Below are 22,387 nucleotides of genomic sequence, written 5' to 3'. Positions count from 1 at the left end.
GTCACCTTGTTTTAGAATTATTCACTTTTATCACTCAACTTATTCAACAAATATCCAGACTAAAATAGCAATATCTCACATTTTATATGTGTTTTATAATTTACAAAGTGCCATCTTCATAGTCTTGTGGTTGGTAGTGTAAGTATTACTATCTTCATTTTGCAGATGAGGAAACTGAGGTTCTGAGATCCAGAGCCTACCTGAGGCCTGAATCTTAGGTATTTTCATTCCCATACCAGTGTTTTTTTCCAGTAGACTCCTTTATCCAAGGACCAACTTTGACATCATTTTTCAGAAAAGGAATTAGGAAAATATTTTATTATTGAAATAATTATATCCTTCCAGGGTGACTCCTTGAAGGACACAAGCCTCATTTGGATATTTAAATCCATGCTTATTCCAAAACTAGTCATTTTTTTATAATCCCATCTCATAAATTTTAATAGAAAATGGTTACAGTTAAATCAAGCAAGGTTAGGATATGGGATTTTGATGAACTGTGAATTTTCTCTTGAACAGCTTAGACGTCTCCTGTTTCCTTCAGAGACCCAGAGCCAGTTCCTTTTTACTCAGACCCCCTCGAGAACCAACATTTTACTGCCCTGTTGATGTTGTTATTTTAAAGAAATGGATTAACTGGCCAAAGGACAGGATGTGTCTGTCCCTCCTCTTCACTGTTTTTCTAGTCTTTCCATATTTATTTTTGTACTTCTCTTAGTTCAGTGACCAGCAACAAGTTAGGCCTATAGGAGGGAGGCTGGCCCCGGGGCTCAGTCCCTGTCCTTGTGGAACTTACATTTTAATGGGGAAAAATTGCTCATAAAAGGAACTGAAAAGTGAGGAGGAAGGATGGGAATATCCCCTAACTGGGGAATTGTCCCAAGCAGAGCCTGAAGGAGATTGGAGGTCAGTTGATTTGGGCCTCACCACAAAATAGAGACTGCAGATAAGGAAGCTGAGTTGGCCCTGGAATGTTTCAGGATAAGAAAACCCCTGGTGCAGCTTGAAGTTCCTGAAAGAGCTGAGGCAAGGTGTCATCCAGAGAATGACCAGAGCCTCAAGGCTTAAGGATGAGGAGATCTGAGTTCTAGTTTTGGGCACTGGGTCAGAGGGCCCCGAGGGCCCAGCTGTCTCTGAATAGATGATCCTGTGATTCAAATCCAAGAATGTTCTGAACTTTAAAAGCTGCAAGCAAGCCGATGCTGACCTGAAAAATCACCCCACTTATTTCTGCTCCCTGGAATCACACTGACAGTTGAAATAGCATTATTTTACATTTCTGTGTCCCCTATAACCTTTAAAACTTGTTGACATCTTTCAGTCCTAGAGATCACATGATAGTATTTGCATGTTCAAAGCGCAGACTAAGGCCCTTGAACCTGTTTCTGTGGCACAATCAAATCTGTCACTAATTTAGACTCCAGTTTTATGGCTAAGTTTTCAAAGGGCATTTCCTCCAACAGTCCCCTGAAGTGGGGTGTATCACACAAAATATCATTGCCCTCCTCTTATAGATGAGAAAGCTTGAGGCTCCTCGAGCTGAAAGCACTGGAAGACAGCCCAGCCCTTCCGCCATGCTTTGCTACCAAGCTACTATTGGTAATTACTAAGACTGATGGGACACTTTAAGGTTTACCTTGGATCTTGTTTTAATCTGCTCTGAAACACTTGGAGAGAGGGACTGACTTAGTGAATGACATTTTCGGGGCTAAAAATTAGTCCATTCTGAGGACCCAATGGTTGAGTGATGTGAGTGGCAGAGGACTTTGCACTAGAAAGTCAGTCTTTTCATCGCCACAGGGATATTTTCAGTTTCCTTTGCTAGATCATCATTTGTGTCCCCCCCCCCCTCAAATATGGGTGGTCCACACCCTGGGCTCTCTTCTTTCCTCTCACACCCTCTTTCTGAGATCTCAGCGCTTCCCATCTCTACTCTTTCATCTCCTCATCATAATCAACTTTTTTTTTCCTTTTGGTCATTTTGAATTGGATGTCCTTAAGGCATCTCAGCTTTATGTTCAAAACAGAATTTGTCTTTCCTTACCTGCCTCCATGCATTCCCTTTTTCTCTGTAGGATACCACTGCTTTTCTTGTCAAACAGATTTGCAACTTTAATTTCTCTCAATTAATGGACATTTATTAAGCATGAACTATTGTGATGAATGCTGAGAATATTTTTAAAGGGGGGGGGGGGATAATCAATTCCCTCCAGGAACTAATAGACATACATTTAATTAGTGGCAAAGTTTTGTCAGTTCTACCTTACTAAGTTCTGTCTCACTGGTACCTCGATGAGAGGATCAGTTATAAAAATGTATTAGCAAATATGGATAACCATGATCATGAGAGGAAGGAGAAAGTATCAGTACTTAAGGAAACCAGTGTGGATGGCCAGAAGACTTGCCAGGCAAGTTTAGTTTTACAACAAAGACCATGTCTGGCTTATGTTCATGATTTGAAGCCAAGTTTTTGAACATTATATTGATCCCTATCATTGCTGATCCTCACTCATGTTATATGTACCATGTTTCCTCCTGTTGATTCATAGATTTCCTCTAGTAAGTATAAGAATAATAGCTAGCACATAATCACTTCAAGGTTTGCAAAGTGCTTTTAAAATAGTATATCTCCTTTTATCCCCCAACAACCCTAGGAGGTAGGTCCTATTCTTGTCCCCACCTTGCAGATGAGGAAAATGAAGCCGACTAGAGGTTAAGTGATTTGCCAGAGGATCACGCAAATAAATAAATTTCTACAGTAGGATTTGAGCTAGGTTCTTCCTGACACCGGATTCTGTAGTCTGTCCTAGCCACTGCTTCACCTGGTTCAGGTAAAGAAAACATAAGGATATTTTCTGAAAATCAGCACTCTCCCCATTCTTTTCCTTTTGAATAATAAGTATACTTCCGGGAAGTATTCCAGGCAGAAGTCTTATGTCCCGTCACTGGTAATTATGAAGTCAAATTTTCCCTCTTGTGTTGTGAATGTGCCGCTATTTTTCTTCCTATCTTGTAACTGCTCTCCATAGTATCAATCTTGGTTAGATTTATTTAGGCATTTTTCCCCCTCTCCTTTTCCTTTTCCATTTAAAAGCAGTTTTGTGGTACAGTGGGCAGTGTTGGATGGGGATAAAGTTAAGATCCTATTTCAGATTCTATCTCAGAGAAGTCACTTTACTTACCTCACTTTCTCCATCTGTAAAAAGGGAATAAGATTAGCCACCTCCAGAATGTGGAGGTAAAACTAGAAAATAATCATAAAGCACCATATAAATGTTTAACACTCATTATTATGTCCTTGAATTACATTTTTGTGATTGCCAGCAAATAGATTCTCTTTAGCTATTGTTATGCCTATTTCATCCCTAGCCAGGTGTCATTTATCACTTAATCTGTAGTTCATAAATCCAAATCCTCTTACTGAATACTTAACTAACTCTTATCAAATCTTTATCTCTTGAAGCTCTTGCATTTGATAAGTAACAGTTATGAAAGTACCACCAGCAGTCTTAAGACTTTCATTTTTTGCAGAACTTTTTAAACTTTAGGAATTCTTTATACAAGAATATGTGTGTGTCTGTGTGTATGTATGTATGTATGTATGTACATATGTTTGTGTGACATAAATTTGTTGTTGCATGGTTTTGAGTCAAATCCAACTCTTTGGTGGCATTTTCTTGCCATAGACACTGGAGTGGCTGGCCTTTTTCTTCTCCAGCTCATTTTACAGATGAGAAAACCAGGGTCACACAACTAGTGAGTGTCTGAAGTCAGATTTGACCTCAGGAAGATGAGGCTTTCTTACCCCAGGCCCAGCACTCATTGCACTCTGGCACCACCTAGCTGTTCCATCCTGAAGTGGAAGTGGGAGTCACTCAAGTTAGCCTGGAGTAGATTTAGATTGTTCTAAGGCACAGCTGTATACTGGCCTGTCTCAGTTTCAGTCAATCATTGAATCATCAAGAATTAGAAAAAGAAGTAGAAAGAATGAAGTAATCTTTACCCTAAGGAATTTATATTCTAATGGGAAGACAACAAGCATATTTAGCAGCTTAGGGAAATAAATAAAAAGAAATGCAAATTTGAGAAAACAAGAGCAGTTAGAGATATCAAAAAAGGCTTTATACAGATGATGTGACTTGATCTGAATGTTAGAGAAATGAAGGAGTTCAATGAGGTTGCAGTAAGGAGGGGCAGAGCATTGTAGACCTGTGGGATGACCAGTGCCAAGGCTGCAAGAGAGGATCAACAGGAGAAATAAGGTTCAATGCGGCTAGAAAGACAAACGAGGACCATTTAGAATGGAAAACTAAATAGAGCTTTTACATATTATCTGAAAGGCAGATTATTCCAAATTATCTGAGATCCCTTAGCGTATAGGGATGTGACAGCACTTGGTGTTGGCACAGTGGATAGAGTACCAGCTCTGGAGTCAGGAGGATGGAAGTTCAACTCTGGCCTCAGATACTTGACTCTTACTAGCTATGTGACCTCTGGCAAGTCATTTAACCCTGACTGCATCTCATCCAATGCTGTCTCCAGTTATCCTGATCCATATCTGGCCATTGGACCCAGATGGCTCAGGAGAAGAAAGTGAGGTTGGTGATTTAGCAAAGACCCCCCTCACTCAAATCCAATTCAGCTACTTGTCATGGCATCACCTCCCTGTTGTTATGGTCTTGTTGAATAAATTAATATCGGGGTTTTTTTAATTAGCTCATTTAAAAATTCCCTTCTACTCTAAAATTCTATAGTTCTTCCTCTCAACATAGTGAAATTTCTATGAAGGCAGCTTTCTAAGTTTTCTTTAGGTGAAGATCAATAGATATGTGTTTTATTTTTTTAATACCCACAATGAACATTAATCCTTTGTTCAGTTGGATGATGTAGAATGTTGTCCTAGGCATTGTAAATGGAGGTAATCCATGGTATTTTATATTTAATAAAAATTTTTGCTGTTGAGTCATTTCAGTAGTGCCCAATTCTTCATGATCTCATTTAAGGTTTTCTTGGCAGAAATACTGGAGTGGTTGGTTTGTCATTTCCTCCAACTCATTTCACAGATGAGAAAATGGAAGTAAACAGACTAAGTGACTTACCCAGGGTCAAACAGCTAATCAGTGTCTGAGACCAAATTTGAATTGAGAGAGGATGAGTGTTCCTGACCTTGGGGTCAGCACTCTAGCCACTCACTGTTCCATCTAGCTTCCCTTCATAAAAATACCTCATGATAAATCTTAGACATCTCACCTTGTGAAGGAAATTCATGAAGATTAAAAAAATATTTTACTAGATTTTAGAGACTTTAAACTTTTCATATGTTAATTATAGTAAAATTTTAAAATAGTAAAAGAATTATGATATTGTGTTTCTTTGTTTTAATTTTAGCCAGAAAGTGAAATTTCAACTACTGCGGATGATTATAGTTCAGAGGTAAGATTAAATGGTCTTTGTATTTCAGATAACAAAAAGTTGGACTACGAGTTTTATAATTTTCTAGTGACTCAAACCCTCTCTTCCTTTCCCTTTAAAAATGCATCATATTTTTTAAAAAACACTCAAAATTATTTTAAGATTTTAACATCTTAAATCTCTTTGACTAATTTCAGTCTTTTCATTTAGACCCTCCATTATAGTTTCTCTTGAGTTTTCCATATAGATCTCTCTCTCTCCCCCGCTCTCCTGCCTCTCCCCTCCATACATATGTGTGTGTGTAATATGCATATATATATATATATGATACATGTATGTGATTGCTAGGATATATGACTTGAATGATTACTACATTTACATAAAATAGAATATGCTGTGCCATTCTCTTAATATTTAATGTTCTGCTTGAATTCTTGATGTTAATTCTTTTATTGTAAGAAATGTTGAGGGGCGGCTAGGTGGCGCAGTGGATAAAGCACCGGCCCTGGAGTCAGGAGTACCTGGGTTCAAATCCGGTATCAGACACTTAATAATTACCTAGCTGTGTGGCCTTGGCCAAGCCACTTAACCCCATTTGCCTTGCAAAAAAAAAAAACTAAAAAAAAGAAAGAAATGTTGATATGGTTATTCTTTTTTTTTTTAGTTAGTTATATAACTTTTTAGAAGTTACATAATTATAAGAAATATCTTGTCAGTAACATAAATATATACAATATGTTATTTAATTTACATATCTTTTTTAATTAATTTTTTTTGTCTGGGGACATAGAAGATAGAATTTTTTTATCTGAATGTTTCAGCCCCTTAATCTATATCCATTGACCTAAACACTTAAGACTATTAATTTCCTTTGGTGTTTAATTAAAAGCAATCATCTTACTTAGGGAAGAAAAAACAAAAACCTAGAATGTTTTAAATTAGTTATAGATTATAAGGGGAATGAAAATTTAAAATTTTTAAGAATTTTATTTGTGCCCAAAGATTCAATTAATATTTGAGCTGAGACATAAAATGATGAGAATGTGATAAAAATGCTAATTTTTTTTAGCTTAAAAGTACTTGTGGAAAGGCAAATAATGCTGGAAAATCTAGGTATTGATTCACAAATTTGTCATTAATTTACATACTATTATTAAGTGTTAGGAAATTCTAGAAAACATGCTGAAAAATATAGGGCAGGTGAAGTACTTCTTAAAATTCAGCATCAACCTAACAGAAAAAAGAACTGAACAAACATTCCCAAAATAAATATGAATTTTTAATTGCAAAAGCAAAAACTATATAGTGATGGGAAAACAAATCAAAACAAATTTGATAAGAAAAATATCTTAGCTCTCTTAGTAACTACTTATGAGGCAATCTTTTATCCTGAATCATTCTTTGAGAAACTTTCCACATTCCTATATAAAAAATATCCTACAGAACATGATAGCAATGTTTTAAGCCATTTGAAAATGATCAGAGGGTGTTGCTTGAAGTAAATGAAAACAGAAGTTTAAGGAATTTTACATGATTGTATGACCTTAATCTCCAAAAAAAGGTAGAGGTCAGCACCATCTGAGAGTGATAAAGACAAAAGAAAAGTTGAGCTAGAGAGATGGAGGAGCCCTAGCTGGAAGAGGGAAGAGTCGATAAAGGAAAAGGTACAAGATATCAAAAGTACAATAAGGAATTAATAAAATGAGAGATTTAAGAATTCTACTTAGCAGTGAGGACTCATCTTGAAATTCTAAAGCAGAGAAGTATCATAGTATGAAATTCCACCCTTGAATAGCAAATCTTTGCTTTTGATATTATGAACCATTTTTTTCCTGCACAAATGAACCCCATTTGGAATTTCCTTGGGATCCATCCAGTCAAACCACATTATGTCTTCCCATTCCAGATCAGGTGATTAGAATGCTCATTGTCTAACTTAGTGGCAGAAATACTTAATGTGATCTTTTTTTTCCATCCTTTTTTATTACTGTGATTGTGACATGTCAACAAACACAAATATTTCTCTATGAAAAGAACAGAAAAAAGAGAATTCCATAAAGCTATTAATATCTACTAGGTATTGCTTAGAGTTTTTTTCTATATTTCAAACTTAAAGTAGCCTCCTTTTCTGTGTTTCCCCTTAGGTTCTTTTTATAATTTTTAATTTTTTTAGTTTTTTTGCAAGGCAAATGGGATTAAGTGGCTTGCCCAAGGCCACACAGCTAGGTAATTATTAAGTGTCTGAGGTCAGATTTGAACTCAGGTCCTCCTGACTTCAGAGCTGGTGCTCTATCCATTGTGCCACTTAGCCGCCCCACTCTTAGGTTCTTTTTAATTTCTTTAATAATTTTTTTGAACTGTTCTTTTTTTTTAAATGTAACTATTACTATCCCCCCAAAAAACTGCCTTCCTCTCTTGCAAAATATATATTATATATAGATATAGATATAGATATATAGATATATAGATATATATACACATAATATACAGTCACACAAAACAGACCCATATGTTGGTCACTTGGTTCTCTTTTAAAAACTAGAAGTAGTTATTATGTTCATCGTCCTTCACCCCAAGACTTTTCTTCCATTATCATCCTTTTCTTTCAGCTTATCCTCATCTTTCTCCCCAAAGTCCTCCTTCCTCCACTTAACTAGTTCCTTTAATAATCACCGCCCCATCCTTCTCTTTGCTCATGTTCCTATTCTACTTTTGGGAGAAACTGTAGTGTCTCCTGGTAAAGAATCTGGAGATTAGCCTGAGTTGCCCTGCAAGAGAGCAGGAATAAAGGAAAAACTTATCTTGTGGAGCTACATGTTCATAATAGAATGGGCAGGGGGAGAGCTTGGGGGGAACAGGGTTTAGCAGTATGTTCCAAGTTTGTCTTCAGTAATTTTATATCAGCTTCCATCTTAACATAATTTTCATCTTAGAGTCAACCTTCTGGACAGTTGTATGAATTTTATAATGCTAGTCTAAGACTAGTAAACTATTTTGGTTAGAAATGGACCTGAAATGAACACACCTTAAATAGCAATTTAAATGAAAAATTTTGATGAAATGCTTCATAAGTACCAAACAGGTTTCACACAATTTTGTCAAAGTGAAGGTTTAACAATTTTTGGTTATAACTGATATATTTCATCCTTTAGAAATGAAAAATATATTTATTTTGAAATGCATTTCATTGTCATTTTTTTAATCTTTATATATGTAAAAATTTAGTCAAAATTGAATAAATAGCTAATGAAAAATTTTTATCACATAAACAATTTCTGTAGAAAAGTAATTTCTGTTAGCCATAGATTGTTATATATAAATTCATCACATATTAAGAAATTGTTCTTATACAGGTAAATGGTTGCAGTTTGGTGAGAGCAGATATTCCTACAAATTTATTAATGGTACAGTATTACAAGTTATGTATAATGATAACAATAATAATATTAACACTGTTTAATAGTAAGAACACTTATCTACTAATAAATCTTTTCTTCTGCATGTGGTGCTATCTTTGTTATTTATACCTATCTTTAACTTTATACAAAGCATTCACTATACAAAAATCTTAACATTAACAGAATTTGCAACTATTCTTTATGTCAGAGCTTTTGGAGTGCAAATAACATTAACCACACAAGTCAGTAAACTGGATGAGTATATGTTTCAACAATATTTGATATGGAAGTCAGCATTTGAATAACACCGCCCCCCCCCCCCGAGGAATGTTTTACATATTGATTTTTAAGAAAATGGGTTGATTTAGGAAGAAGAATTTGGAATTGGCGAGCCTTATTCTGAACAAGGAGCGCAGTACCCTTCTACACAACTAGAGATGATGGAGAATGAATTGGCTGGGAAACAGCAAGAGATTGAAGATCTCAACAGAGAACTAGAGGAAATGAGAGCAGCATATGGCACAGAAGGATTGCAGCAGGTACACTTACCTTAGGCTGCTTTCTGTTTATCATTTAGCAGTACAGAAACCTTAGTGTCAATTAATTGGGCATAACTTTCTTTTAGAAAAATGTTTTGAACAAGTTCATTGAGGTCATAGTTGTGTTAATGTAAATTGGACTCTTGACACATGCTATTCATATTCCAGAGTCACAGTTTTCATTCCTTGTATGTTGTTTGGATAATATTCAGGGGAAAAAAATCTTAGTTGGTTTGTTTTATTTTTCAAGGTATGTGGTAGTAAAACTATTATTTACCAGATTTTTCTGATTTCAGCCTACTCAAAAGAGTTCTTGCTGTGAGTAGCCAGGTTTGCTACAGACCATAGATGGGACTCATAGAATGTGAAAATGTTTCATTTGCCTCTTCATTTAAAAGATACCTATCTTTTGAACAACTTGAGATAGGGATACTGTTGGCATTCATATTACTGTAAGAGTTGTCTGTTTCCCCTTCAATTTAAAATGGATTGATTTATATTTATTTTTTAATTGCTTTGTATTTCATATTTCTGCATTTAAGTTTTATAAAAATTGCCTTTTTTCATTTTTATGTAATAATTTGTAAAGAACCTTAGATAATTTAAACAGTATTTAATTGAATGCTTATCATTTCTTATTGCTCTGTTTTAGATTGCAATTCAAACACTTCATTGGGTTAATTTTTTTGATAACTGAATTAAACAGTAGTTATAATAATTTTTTGTTGTTCAGTAGTTTACAGTTATGTCTGACTTTTCATTATCCATTTCTTGGCTTGTGCATTGCCATTTTCGTTTCCAGCTCATTTACAGATGAGAAAAGTGACTTCAGTTAAGTGACTTCTCCAGGGTCATACAATTAGTAAGTGTCTGAGGCTGGATTGAATTCATGATGAGTCTTCCAGACTCCAGGCCTGGAATTCTATCCACTTGGGCTGCTTAGAGACCCTGGTTATAATAATAACAAGCCTAAATTTATATAGTGCTTCATGATTTACATAATTCTTTTTAAAGAATTTTTCAAGTTCTTAATATTCTTTGTAAGAACTATTTATATAATGTTATTCTTTTGATACCCTATGAGTTCAGTTGAGCAGATGTGTTTATCTCCATTTAACCAATGAATAAAATAAGACTGAGCAACCAATGTCAAGGTCATACAACTAGTAAATGATAGAAGTGTATCTGGATCCCAAGCTTTTTGTCTTAATTTCTTGTACGGCGTTTCATCTATCCTGTAATAACAATATAGAAAACCTTTGTTTTGTAGCAATCCACATAGAAAACTGTGACAAAACACTATAGTTATATAGTTGGCATGTGAGTTCTCATGGTCTATCTAATTTATTCCATTGGTCAAAATCAGTTTTTCCATAGAGTACAGTAAAAAAGAAAAAAAAATAGTTTCATAGTGAGAGTGATGTTGCTGATGATTTTAATTCCTGCCAGAAACAAACACTATTGCATTTTCCTTAATTTTCTTGACATCTCCAGAATGAAAATGAGGGGAAATGGAGTTTTCTTTTTCCTTGGAAAAAGATTTTCATAGTCTGTGGAACTATAAAATCAAAATGCATTTCAGTTAAAATAGTGAGTCAGAACATCTAAGTCTCCAACTTAGAATAGAGACAGAACAAATTGATTTGACTAATCTATTAAGAATGCATCTCTTACTGTTTTTTTTTAAAATAACATCTACCCTTTTTATTAAACCCATCAAGAAGACTGCATATTCTAAAAAGTTCCCATACTAATCAATTCTTGTGTTCAACAACCTTCACCGAAAACAGATCACAAGTATATTTAATAATTTTACTAATCTTTAATGTTTATTTTCCCACAAGTATGAGATATGCCTAAACAATTTTTGTGATTACATGGTTTCATTCTACTTGTGTAATATTATCATGTTCACTAATATTGCATTAACAATAATAGCACCCATTATTTGGAAAGAGGAATACCAGCTTTTGCTCTTGGATAATTTGGAATATCTTTTATATTATTGAATATTTTACAGGTTCTTAATTTATATAAAAGAATTTTGCTATGAAATTCTTTTGAAGGATACCTCAATTAAATCTGGTATATATTACCTCCAAATTTAGGAAGAAATAATAAAAAATTATATTTTCCCTCTACAAATATTCGAGAATAACTCCCCTTTTCTATAAAATCTGTTGGTAGAGGTTCTCATTTCCTCTATGATTTTGTTTTTCTAACTGGACTACAAAGCCCAGATCCTAGTGTTTCAGTTTACTCTACTTAGGAAAATCACTTTTAAAATAATTTAACTTTATGGCTCATATTACTATCAACCATCTTATATGGCTGCACAGATATATGTCCAGAATAAAATACATTCCTTTAATAATTTTGTGCGTGAATTAATGTTCTCCTTTGAAGCTGCTTTTGGTGGGTTTGGCATACATAGAGAAGAAATTTTGTATAAAATAAATAATTATTTTCTTTAGAAAGAATGCAAAGTAAATGAACATTGCTAAGTTTATTTCCGGAAAATGTAAATTCAGAATTATAGGTTTGCTTCTCAACTATTGGAAGTTTTTAAGAAGACAGTTGAGTGAATTTTTTTTAACTCATTAAAAGCTTTATTGTCAAATTGAAGAATAATGATAGTTATAACAATAAAAATATAACTTAAAAATAAAAGATAATAGAGCATTGGCATTTAGAGACATGAGTAACTTAACGTCATAGTTGAGGTCTTTCTCCATATTAGTAAAATAGAGGTATTCTCTGGTCACCTGGGTATGAGTATTCCCACCATTGTTCCAGATAATGGTCCATTCATGCCTTGTCATCTTTTGCAATACAAAGCTCCTGTTCTTAAGGAGTTCACAATCTATTGAAGGACACCATATCACCATATGCAGATGAAAATATTCAAATAAGATCTCTAAGGATAAATTAGAGATAATCAGTGTGGGGGGGAGGCATTGACTTTAAGAGGGATTGAGAAAAGTTTCTTGCAGAATGCAGTATTTTAGCTAAGACTTCAAGGAGGCCAGGAAGACCAGAAGATGAAGATGAGGAGGGAAGAGAATCCCAGGCTGACAGCTAGTAAATAAATGCCTGGAATTGGGAGATGGGGTGTTTTGTCTGACAAAGTGCAAGAAAATTATATGAAGACTGGAAAGGGCCAGGTTATAGATGGCTTTAATAACCAAACATATAATTTCATATTTGGTCCTAGAGGTAATAGGGAGCCACTGGAGTTTATTGAGGAGTGAAAGTGGGAACTGGGTTTAACACAGTCGGACTTCGCTTTAGGCAGATGGAAGATGGCCTGGAGAGGAGAGAGACACGAATCAGACGACTGCTACAGTAGTCCAGGTGTGAAGCTGTGAGAATCTGGACCAGATGGCCTACGTGAAAAGTATTATGATGGTTAGAGACACTAGGCTTTGCAAGTGAGTGTAAGAGAAGAGTTGAGGATGACTCTTACCTAAGAAGTGAGCTTGGGTAACTGGAGGGCTTGGGGGAAGAGATGAGTTCAATTTTAGACTTAGGGTGTTCAGAATATCAATGAGACATCCACTTCAAGATGTCCAGTAGGTAGTTGGAGATAAGGCAGGCAGGGTCAGATGAGGGGGTTAGGGTTAGATAAGAGGAGATGAGTTCAATTTTAGACTTAGGGTGTTCAGAATATCAATGAGACATCCACTTCAAGATGTCCAGTAGGTAGTTGGAGATAAGGCAGGCAGGGTCAGATGAGGGGGTTAGGGTTAGATAAGAGGATTTGGGAATCATCAGCATAGAGACAATAAGAAACTCCCTGCTAACTGATATGATTATTTAGTGACTAAATCATACCTGCAGCTTGTTTTTGTAGAGCCTGTAAGCTGAGATGATTTTTACATTTATAAATAAAACTTTATTGTATTTCAAAATGTGAAAACTATTCCTAGTTCTCAGGCCTAGAAAAAGAGAAGAGCAGCCTGTGAACTGTAGTTTGCCCACCTTTGACAAAGAGGAAAAAGTGATGACCAGGATCAGTTAATGGGCATGTGCTGAATGAAGAGCCAGCAAAGGAGATTGAGAAGTAATAATTAGATAAGTAGGGGCAGAAGTAGGCAAAGAGAAGAAAGTATCAAGGAGTAGAGGGTTATTGATAGTGCCATAGGCTGCAGAGAGGTCAAGAAGAATGAGGATTGAGAAAACTGAATAAATTACTATTGAATCATTTTTTTGTCACATAAAGCAAGTTTTCTGTAGGAAAAAATGTATTTCTATTAGTTATGGATAGAAAAAGGAAATATTTATTAAAATAAGATTTTTGAATCTAGAATATTTCAATATTTAGTTGTATGTCATTTTTAATAGTATTTTTATAGTTTTGTTTTTTATCATCCATTTTCACCTTTTTTTAATAGCTTCAAGAATTTGAAGCTGCAATTAAACAAAGAGATGGCATCATAACCCAACTTACTGCTAACCTACAACAGGCAAGAAGAGAAAAAGATGAGACTATGAGAGAATTTTTAGAGCTGACAGAACAAAGTCAGAAGTTACAAATACAATTTCATCATGTAAGTTTGTTTTATACTAGTATACTTTATTTTTGTAACTTTTGTGTCTTTCAGGATAAATACTATGTTCACATATATACTGGTTTCGTATGAATTATCATATAAGGAAATTAATGGATGCCATTAATTAATGCCAATTAATTAATGGGTGCCATTAGATTAAACATTAGTTCATATCCTCCTTGGTGGTTTCTCTGCTTTCTCCTTTTATTTCCCATTTCAAGAATTACGGATTTGGATATAATGATAGAAAGTTCAATGATTTACATTACCATTGTTTACTATTGATTTCAATAGCTGAGATTGAACTTTCTCAAAATAGTAGGATGGCTAAATCATTTTCTAGGCAAAAGTAATAATAATAACAATAATAATAATTCCCTAGAACAAAAAATAAATTCTCTGAGCAATTAATAATAAGACTGATGATTAATCTTTCTTTTCCCCTCAAAAGATTCCTTAATCATTCATTTGCAGATTGTATTTTATTGTGTGTGTGGAGGGGGTGTGGGTGTGTTACAGAATGATAAGAACATCTGCATATAAAGATATAATGGCTAATTCTAATAAGCAGAGGTAGGGTAAATGACCAGATGGGACTCTTTTTTTCATGATGATGGTTTTCATCCCAGGTAATAAGAATTTTTTCTGCATGATTTAGCTGCAAAAAAAAAGGGAAACTATAAAATTTATTTCTAGATTGATATTTTTCTTTTATCATACTACATTTTTTTTTCAGTGGGCTCTATTAAACAGATTTTCATAAGGAAGGCCAGTGGCTGTTCTTCCAGGTTTACTTTAAGGATAAAGGATATTGGGATATAGAGAAATAATCTCTCTTCCAGGGCCATCCAGAAGCTTGATGGAAGTTGCTGTGAGAAAAATTTACTGTGTGAACTTTGATCTGGAGCAAGGATTCTTAATTTGGATCCATGTGCTTAATTTTTTAGTGTTCTGATAATTTCATTTCAATGCAGTTGATTTAGGAAAGAAGAAAACCAAGTTCACAGTACTAAAAAATTTTTTTAAGATGAATTTGATACCAATAAAGAAGAAACAACAGAAATTATTAGGAACTATTTTGCCCAATAAAAACTGGCAATATAAATGAAGTTGAAAATATTTTCAAAACATAAATGCTCAGATTAACAATATAAAGAATAGAAGACAACTCATCCTTAGAAAAATAAATTGAAAAAGTCATAAAGTATTTCTAAAGGAAAATAGCCCAGGGTCAGATAGATTTACTTAAAGAACAATTAATTCCAAAACTAAATAAACTGGAAAAATAGGAAAAGAGGTCCTAACAAATTTCTTCTATGATAGAAACATGACTTGATATAATAAACCAAAGTAATAAGACAGAGCAAAGAAAACTATCAATATCCCCAGTGAATACTGATGGGAAAAAAAAGGTTTATACACTGACAAAGCTGAATTTATACTAAGACTGTAGAACTGATTCAATGTAAAGAAAGTTATAAACATAATTGATGTTTTTAATAACAAAAGCAACAAAAATCATGTTCTATGAAAAGATGCAAGGAAATCTTTTGTCATGCTACCACACCCATTTGTTTAAAAACACACACATACATACTCATGAAAACATAGGAATAGAGTCTTTCGTCTACCTAAGTAGTATAAGTAAAACTAAGAGTCATCATTATTTGTAATAGGAATAATCTACAGCCTTTCCTCTACTTTAAGATCAGGTACAAAGAGAGTATGTCCATTATCACTAATACTGTTTAATATAGTGCTAGATATATTAACTACAGCAATTAGAGAAGAAAAAGAAGCTAAGAGAATAAGCACAGGCAAAGAGTAAAAGCATTGCTTTTGCAGATGATATGACTGGTTTACTTTGATAGCCTTAAAAAAGTCAACTAAAAAATAATAGAAACAATTCAGTACAGTTTTAGGATATGAAATAAACTCACATAAAACATCAGGATTTCTGTATATAGTTCCAGAAAAATTCAGCAGGAAGAAATAGAGAAATTCCATTTAAAATAAGTACATACTGGGGCGGCTCGGTGCCACAGTGGATAGAGCACCGGCCCTGGAGTCAGGAGTACCTGAGTTCAAATCCGGCCTCAGACATTTAATAATTCCCTAGCTGTGTGGCCTTGGGCAAGCCACTTAACCCCACCGCCTTGAAAAAACTTAAAAAAAATAATAATAAAATAAAATAAGTACATACCTGTCAAGACCAAAACAAGAACTATAGGAAAACAATTACAATATAAAATATCTTTAGACAAATAAAGAGATCCAATTATTTAGAGAAAGATTCATTGGACATGGAATAAGCTGAACTAAAATAAAAATGACAATCCTATCTAAGTAAATTAACTTATTCAATTCCATAGCAACCAAGCCATCAAAAGATTAATTTACACAGCTAGGAAAAAAAATAACAAAATATATCAAGACAGTCAAAAGAGCAAGAATATCAAGGGAAGTACTGAAAAAAAGGTGGAAAGAAGAACCTAGCAGTAGTAGATCTCACCTTAAAGCACTACAGAGCAGAAGTCATCAAAATAATTTAGAACAGGGTAAGAAATAGAGGGGTTGATCAGTTGAAGAGATTGGTACAAAATATAACAGAGGCAAATTAGTATAGTAACCCAGTGTTTGATAAACCAACAGATCCCAGAACTCAGAAACTGGAAAACAGTCTGGCAAAACTTGTCTATAGACTGCTATCTCTTACAAATTCCAAACAGATAAATAAATTGGACAGGAAGGATCCATAAATAAATCATAAACAGATTGAAGGACATAGAAGAAATTAGCTTTCCCAAAGTGATAGATAAAGAAAACACATGGGCACTCTTTAAAGGAAGATAGCAAAGCTATGGCTATATGAAAAAAATGCACTTTCTTTTTTCCAGCCTCAGCACAGTTGTCTTGCATTATTCCAATTAATTTGTTCACACATGGCTAAATTGAAGGGAATATATAATTACTATTTTATAAACCTTTGTAGTTGATAGAGTAAGAAACAAGACATTGGTCCAAACAGAATCTGTACTTTTCCTCCAAAATCTGACTTGTGTTAAACTATCATGACATTGGATTTCAGTGTATACCCATGGTTTGTTGTTTTTTTTTTCCTTTCAAAGCAACTTCATTTTAGGGATGTTAAGGAATAGTCTATGTATTTGAACCAATATATGATGTTTAGGATGAAATGCAAATCATATACCTTTCCTTATTTTTTCTGTATATGTTTACATAACTTTATTTTATAGTTATTGTGATCTAATCATAAAATTCTCTGTAGCTCTCAAGCCCTTATCAAAAGAACTCTTAAAGCTTGTGTGACTAATTAGGGAATTGTCAGGACTGGAGGGAGTTTAGATTTAGATCAGAGCTCTTTGGTGGGATCAGAGCAGTTCTACTTTTTACCAAATGTTGCTCCAAGTTGAACAATTTTCATAGTTAATTACAGTTTCTAACTCATGGTGGTACTTTGTGGAAGGCACTTTTTTTGTTTAATAAGTGGTTTATTTTTTATTAAATTTATTAAAATTTATTGTGTTTTCTTTATTAAACTGCTCGTTTTATTAAGTGTTACTATGTGATTCTCATTCTGGTCTAGATGGGAGTTTTTTAAAACTATATTTGGGAAGGGGGATGAGGGTGGGAGCTAATGTACCAATCATGGTAACAAAAGAAAAGAACAAAGAATTCTCCTTTTGTCCCTTTTTGGGGGGCCAAATGGAGTTTCTCACATTTTTAATGTTTTTTTTTGCCTTTCTTTTTTAATTTTAGTTACAGGCTAGTGAAACTCTGAGAAATAGCAGTCATAGTAGCACAGCTGCAGATTTACTTCAAGCCAAACAACAGATTCTCACTCATCAGCAGCAACTAGAAGAACAAGACCATTTATTAGAAGATTATCAAAAAAAGAAAGAAGAATTCAAAATACAAATTAATTTCCTGCAAGAGAAAATTAGAACTTATGAGATGGTATGCTCTTTTTAATGATAGTCTAGCAAAAGATTTGTAGCTTTGCAATTAGCTTTATGTTAATTTTTTTATCTCCTTTTGAATGAATTTCAAAAGCTTTAGAAATAAACATTCATTTCATCATTATTATGCAAATGACTCACAAAGGCTTTATAATGAAAAAAAGTTCTTCTCATGGAAAAAAATAATACATTTTTGGTGACTTTTTATAGCCCCATTATAGTCATCCAAGTCTTGAGTTCTAAGTCACAAGTTAAACTTTTATGTGATAATGAGATCCTTCTGCCAGGTCTTAAGATTAAACCCTTTGGAAAAGGTCTAGCATAAATCCATACTAATTCTGTTTAATAAGAAGTTTACATTGGGATGTCTAGGTGGCTCAGTGGATAAAGCACCGGCCCTGGAGTCAGGAGTACCTGAGTTCAAATGTGACCTCAGACACCCATTTGCCTTACAAAAACCTTAAAAAAAAAATAAGAAGCTTACATTGAAGGAAAACTATAAATTTATAGTATTTCTGTATAGATTCTGATTTCTGATTCTGTTAGTGTGCTGCCTTAGAAAAATCTGTTTTTTCAAGAGGTATTGTGAAATTCTGAAAAAATTTCCATAGTAAAATTTTAATTCCCCTTTATTAAAAAAAAAAATGTAACCACTTATTTGCTCAAAAACCATTTATTAAGGGCCTATTTTTTATGCCAGGTACTGTGGTAGGCACAAGTAATAGGAAAACAAAAATAAAAGAGCATTTGTTATTAAGGAGAATATATTCTGTTTGGGGGAGAAATGTGAAAAATTAAAAATACAAAATATATCCAAAATAACTAAAACACAATTTCCAGAGCATGGAGGTCATCATGATAAGGCTTGTTGGCATCTCATTGGAGCTAAATTTGGAAAGAATTTTGATGTCCCAGTGAACAACTTTTAACCACAGAGGGCAGCCTGGGCAGAGATCCAGAGATAAAGGCTAGGGGAAGCAGCAGGCAAGTGAACAGACTGGTGGGTAGAGGCTCAAAAGAGAGTGATGCCCATCTGAATGACGTTGCAGAGCGCTCTGGACCTTTTTGAGCAGGGGAGTCACATGGCCAGAACTGTGTTTTAGGAAAATCATTGGGGAGGAGGCTGGAAGTAGGGAGACCAGTTAGGAAGCTCTTGAAATAGTCCTAAGGAGAAGGGAGGAAGACCAGGACTAGGGTGTTATGGTGTATGAAGAGAGGGACGACAAACCCAAGCAATTCTGTGTAGCTCCAGTCAGCTCTGAGGATGAGTGAGGAGTTAAGGATTCTGCTGTTCTTCTTAAAATTAGCTGACTAGAAAAGAGAGTTTATGAAATTAGGCAGTGGTTGTATGTGAAAAGCCCAGAAATAACTGAAAATCATTTTAAATTCTAAATTAATGAATGAAGCAATGATCAGGATAAATCTTATTAGTTATAATTAAGAAAAACATATCAAGATCAAACTGTCATATTTGAAATGGCCATATAGACAGTTTGCTGGTGTTATTTGAAAAGTATGCATTCACTGATGGCTTGAAAATTAAAGGAAGCCATGGTCCTTGCATTCAAGAAGGGAAGAAAACATGAACAGAATAAACTAGTAGTAGAAGTAGAATGGGATGCGTGCCAGATGAGAAAAGGCGGAACAACTGTTGCTCAGTAGTAGAGGAGCAGAAAGAGAAGCCTCCCTCGAGAAAACTGAATTTGACCTGACCTTGGAAGAACCCGAAGTCTTCACCAGGGAGCTCTGGAGAGGAAGGGAGTGTCCTCAACGGGCATTCAATATGGGCTGACTGTGTGCCAGGCACTAGGGAGGTGGGCAGGGCTGCTGGTGCCCGGCTGTGGAACTTGGGCTGTGTTTGGGAGATGTTGGAGAGCCCTGAAAGTGCTAATGAGGGCAGTTGACATCATTAGGAAAGGCTGGAGTGGGAGCCAATATGAAGAGCCTCCACTGTGCTGACACAATCTTCCTGCCAGCAGACTTGCTGAACAGGGCACCACTGTGCGAGATTAGTTGGTGCAGCACATTTAAGTGTCTCATACCAAGACTCTGCAGCCAGACCCTGACTATACCGAGCTCATGAGGTAATGGTTGGGAAGGGCCCATCACAGTATCTGGTACATCCTCCCTTCCCCTTAACTATAGTAGGGTGGTTGCATCAAGTGTTAGCTATTCTCAGTTAACTGGTTGATTTCGTGAGCTAACTGTTTAAAGTTAGTAAATGTAGAAGTGATGCATCGGTTAACCATATTAACACATGTAAGTAGTTGACTGACCCAGGTGGCCATGGTGGCATCAGTTGTTCTTGTTGGATGTAGTTCTTTTCCATGACTCTGCAACCAAATCCTGAACTGGAGTCAAGAAAGTTTCATTTCTAACTCCAGATTCCATTTAAGCCAAAATTCTGGTATTGGATTGCCATGCCAGAATGTTATAGTTGTCCTTGATTAGGCTTGGAGTTTTGCTCTATTAAGTGGCTTCTGTTCAGGTGCACTGCCAAGGGATCAAGTGCATCTCAATACATTTTTTCCTCCATCCTTTTCCAGTGAATCACCTCTAGGTCCCTAACAAGATCTAGGTCAGTAGTAGATTTGAGGTAATTCAGGACACTTTTGTCTTTAGTAGACATGCAGAATGCAGGCCTTCTATGGTTGTGCTTGTTGAACCCCCTTCCTAATTAGATATTCAGAAGAGCATGCAGTGTTTCTATTTTAAGAAAATTCAAATTAAAAGTTTATCAATTGAAAGCTCTTATATAAAAATCAGAAATTATTAAAAGCCATCAATGTAGTAGAAAATAAAAGAAGCTGACATGCTTGTGAAGCGATTTGTTAAGTTGCCATCAATTAAAGTCTCTCTCTTTCTTTCAGAAGGAACAAAATAAAAAAGTAGAAGATTCGCGTAAAAGGGAATTACAGGAAAAGGAATTGGTCATTGAAGAGTTAAAAACAAAACTAACAGAAGGAGAAAGAAGCTCACTTGAACTCAAGGATAAACTATCAACTGCTGATAAATTACTGGGGGAATTCAAAGAACAGATTATAGAAAAGAACCAAGAAATAAATAATATGAGACTAGAATTAACTAATTCTAAACAAAAGGAAAGACAATGTTCTGATGAAATCAAACAATTAATGGGAACTGTTGAAGAACTTCAGAAGAAAAACCATAAGGACAGTCAATTTGAAACTGATATAGTACAAAGACTGGAACAAGAAACTCAAAGGAAATTGGAGCGGCTCCGGGCAGAGCTGGATGAAATGTATGGACAGCAGATTGTGCAGATGAAGCAGGAGTTAATAAAGCAGCATGCATTACAGATAGATGAACTAAATGCTCGGCATAAAGGCGAACTAGCAGATACTTTAAAGTCATGTCCAAATATTCCAGTAAGTGAAAATCAAATACAGTTAATGAATCTGGCAATTACAGAGTTGAATCTAAAGCTTCAAGATGCTCATTCGCAAAGGGAAAAAATAAAAGAAGAATTAGAAGTAGTTTCAGAAGAAAAGTCTACTTTACAGGCACAACTTGAAGACCTCTTTGAAGAATTAAGCTTTTCAAGGGACCAAATTCAGAGAGCAAGACAGACAATAGTTGAGCAGGAAGGTAAACTTAATGAAGCACACAAATCGCTTAGCAGTGTGGAAGATTTGAAAGCCCAGATTGTGTCTGCATCTGAATTCAGGAAGGAGTTAGAGTTAAAGCACGAGGCCGAAGTTACCAATTACAAAATAAAGCTTGAAATGCTAGAGAAAGAAAAGAATGCTGTTTTGGACAGAATGGCTGAATCTCAAGAAGCTGAATTAGAAAGATTGAGAACTCAGTTGTTATTTAGTCATGAAGAGGAACTTTCTAAACTCCGGGAAGACTTAGAAATTGAGCATCAAATAAATGTAGAAAAACTTAAAGATAACTTAGGTATTCACTATAAACAGCAGATAGAGGATTTACACAATGAAATGAGTCAAAAGATAGAAACCATGCAATGTGAAAAAGACAGTTTAATAACTAAGCAGAATCAATTACTTTTAGAAATTTCAAAGCTGAAAGATTTACAGCAGTCTCTTGTAAATTCAAAATCAGAAGAGATGACCCTTCAAATCAGTGAACTTCAGAAAGAAATTGAAGTACTCAGACAAGAGGAAAAGGAAAAAGGCACACTTGAACAAGAAGTGCAAGAGTTACAACTTAAAACAGAGTTTTTGGAAAAGCAAATAAAAGAGAAAGAAGATGACCTTCAAGAAAAATTTACACAACTTGAAACTGAGAATACTATTCTTAAAAATGAAAAGAAAGCTCTTGAAGACATGCTGAAAATATATATTCCTAGTAGCAAAGAAGAAAGCTTGATTTTTATAGATTCAGTTAAGCCCATATCTGAAGAGTGTGACTGGCAAAAAAAAATTGATATACTCCTAGAAGAAAATGGGAAACTCACAAAGCAATGCACTCAGCTAAATGAAGAGATAGAGAAGCAAAGGAACACATATTCGTTTGCTGAA

General features: G+C 34.8%; 1 protein-coding gene across 1 annotated transcript in view; it reads left to right on the top strand.

The window, feature by feature from the left end:
- The window catches only part of AKAP9 (A-kinase anchoring protein 9), a 173,428-nt gene that overhangs the window by 43,931 nt on the left and 107,110 nt on the right, over positions 1-22,387 (top strand). The window contains 6 exon segments of the mRNA XM_074192845.1: positions 5,389-5,433; positions 8,766-8,816; positions 9,179-9,349; positions 13,744-13,899; positions 17,683-17,880; positions 20,753-22,387. Of these exon segments, the coding sequence (XP_074048946.1) occupies positions 5,389-5,433; positions 8,766-8,816; positions 9,179-9,349; positions 13,744-13,899; positions 17,683-17,880; positions 20,753-22,387 (2,256 nt within the window).

This window comes from Macrotis lagotis, chromosome 7 (genome assembly GCF_037893015.1).
Source record: "Macrotis lagotis isolate mMagLag1 chromosome 7, bilby.v1.9.chrom.fasta, whole genome shotgun sequence".
In the NCBI taxonomy this organism is placed as follows: domain Eukaryota; kingdom Metazoa; phylum Chordata; class Mammalia; order Peramelemorphia; family Peramelidae; genus Macrotis; species Macrotis lagotis.
The sequence above is the reverse complement of the archived record's forward strand: the minus strand, read 5'-3'. Positions and strand labels throughout refer to the sequence as shown.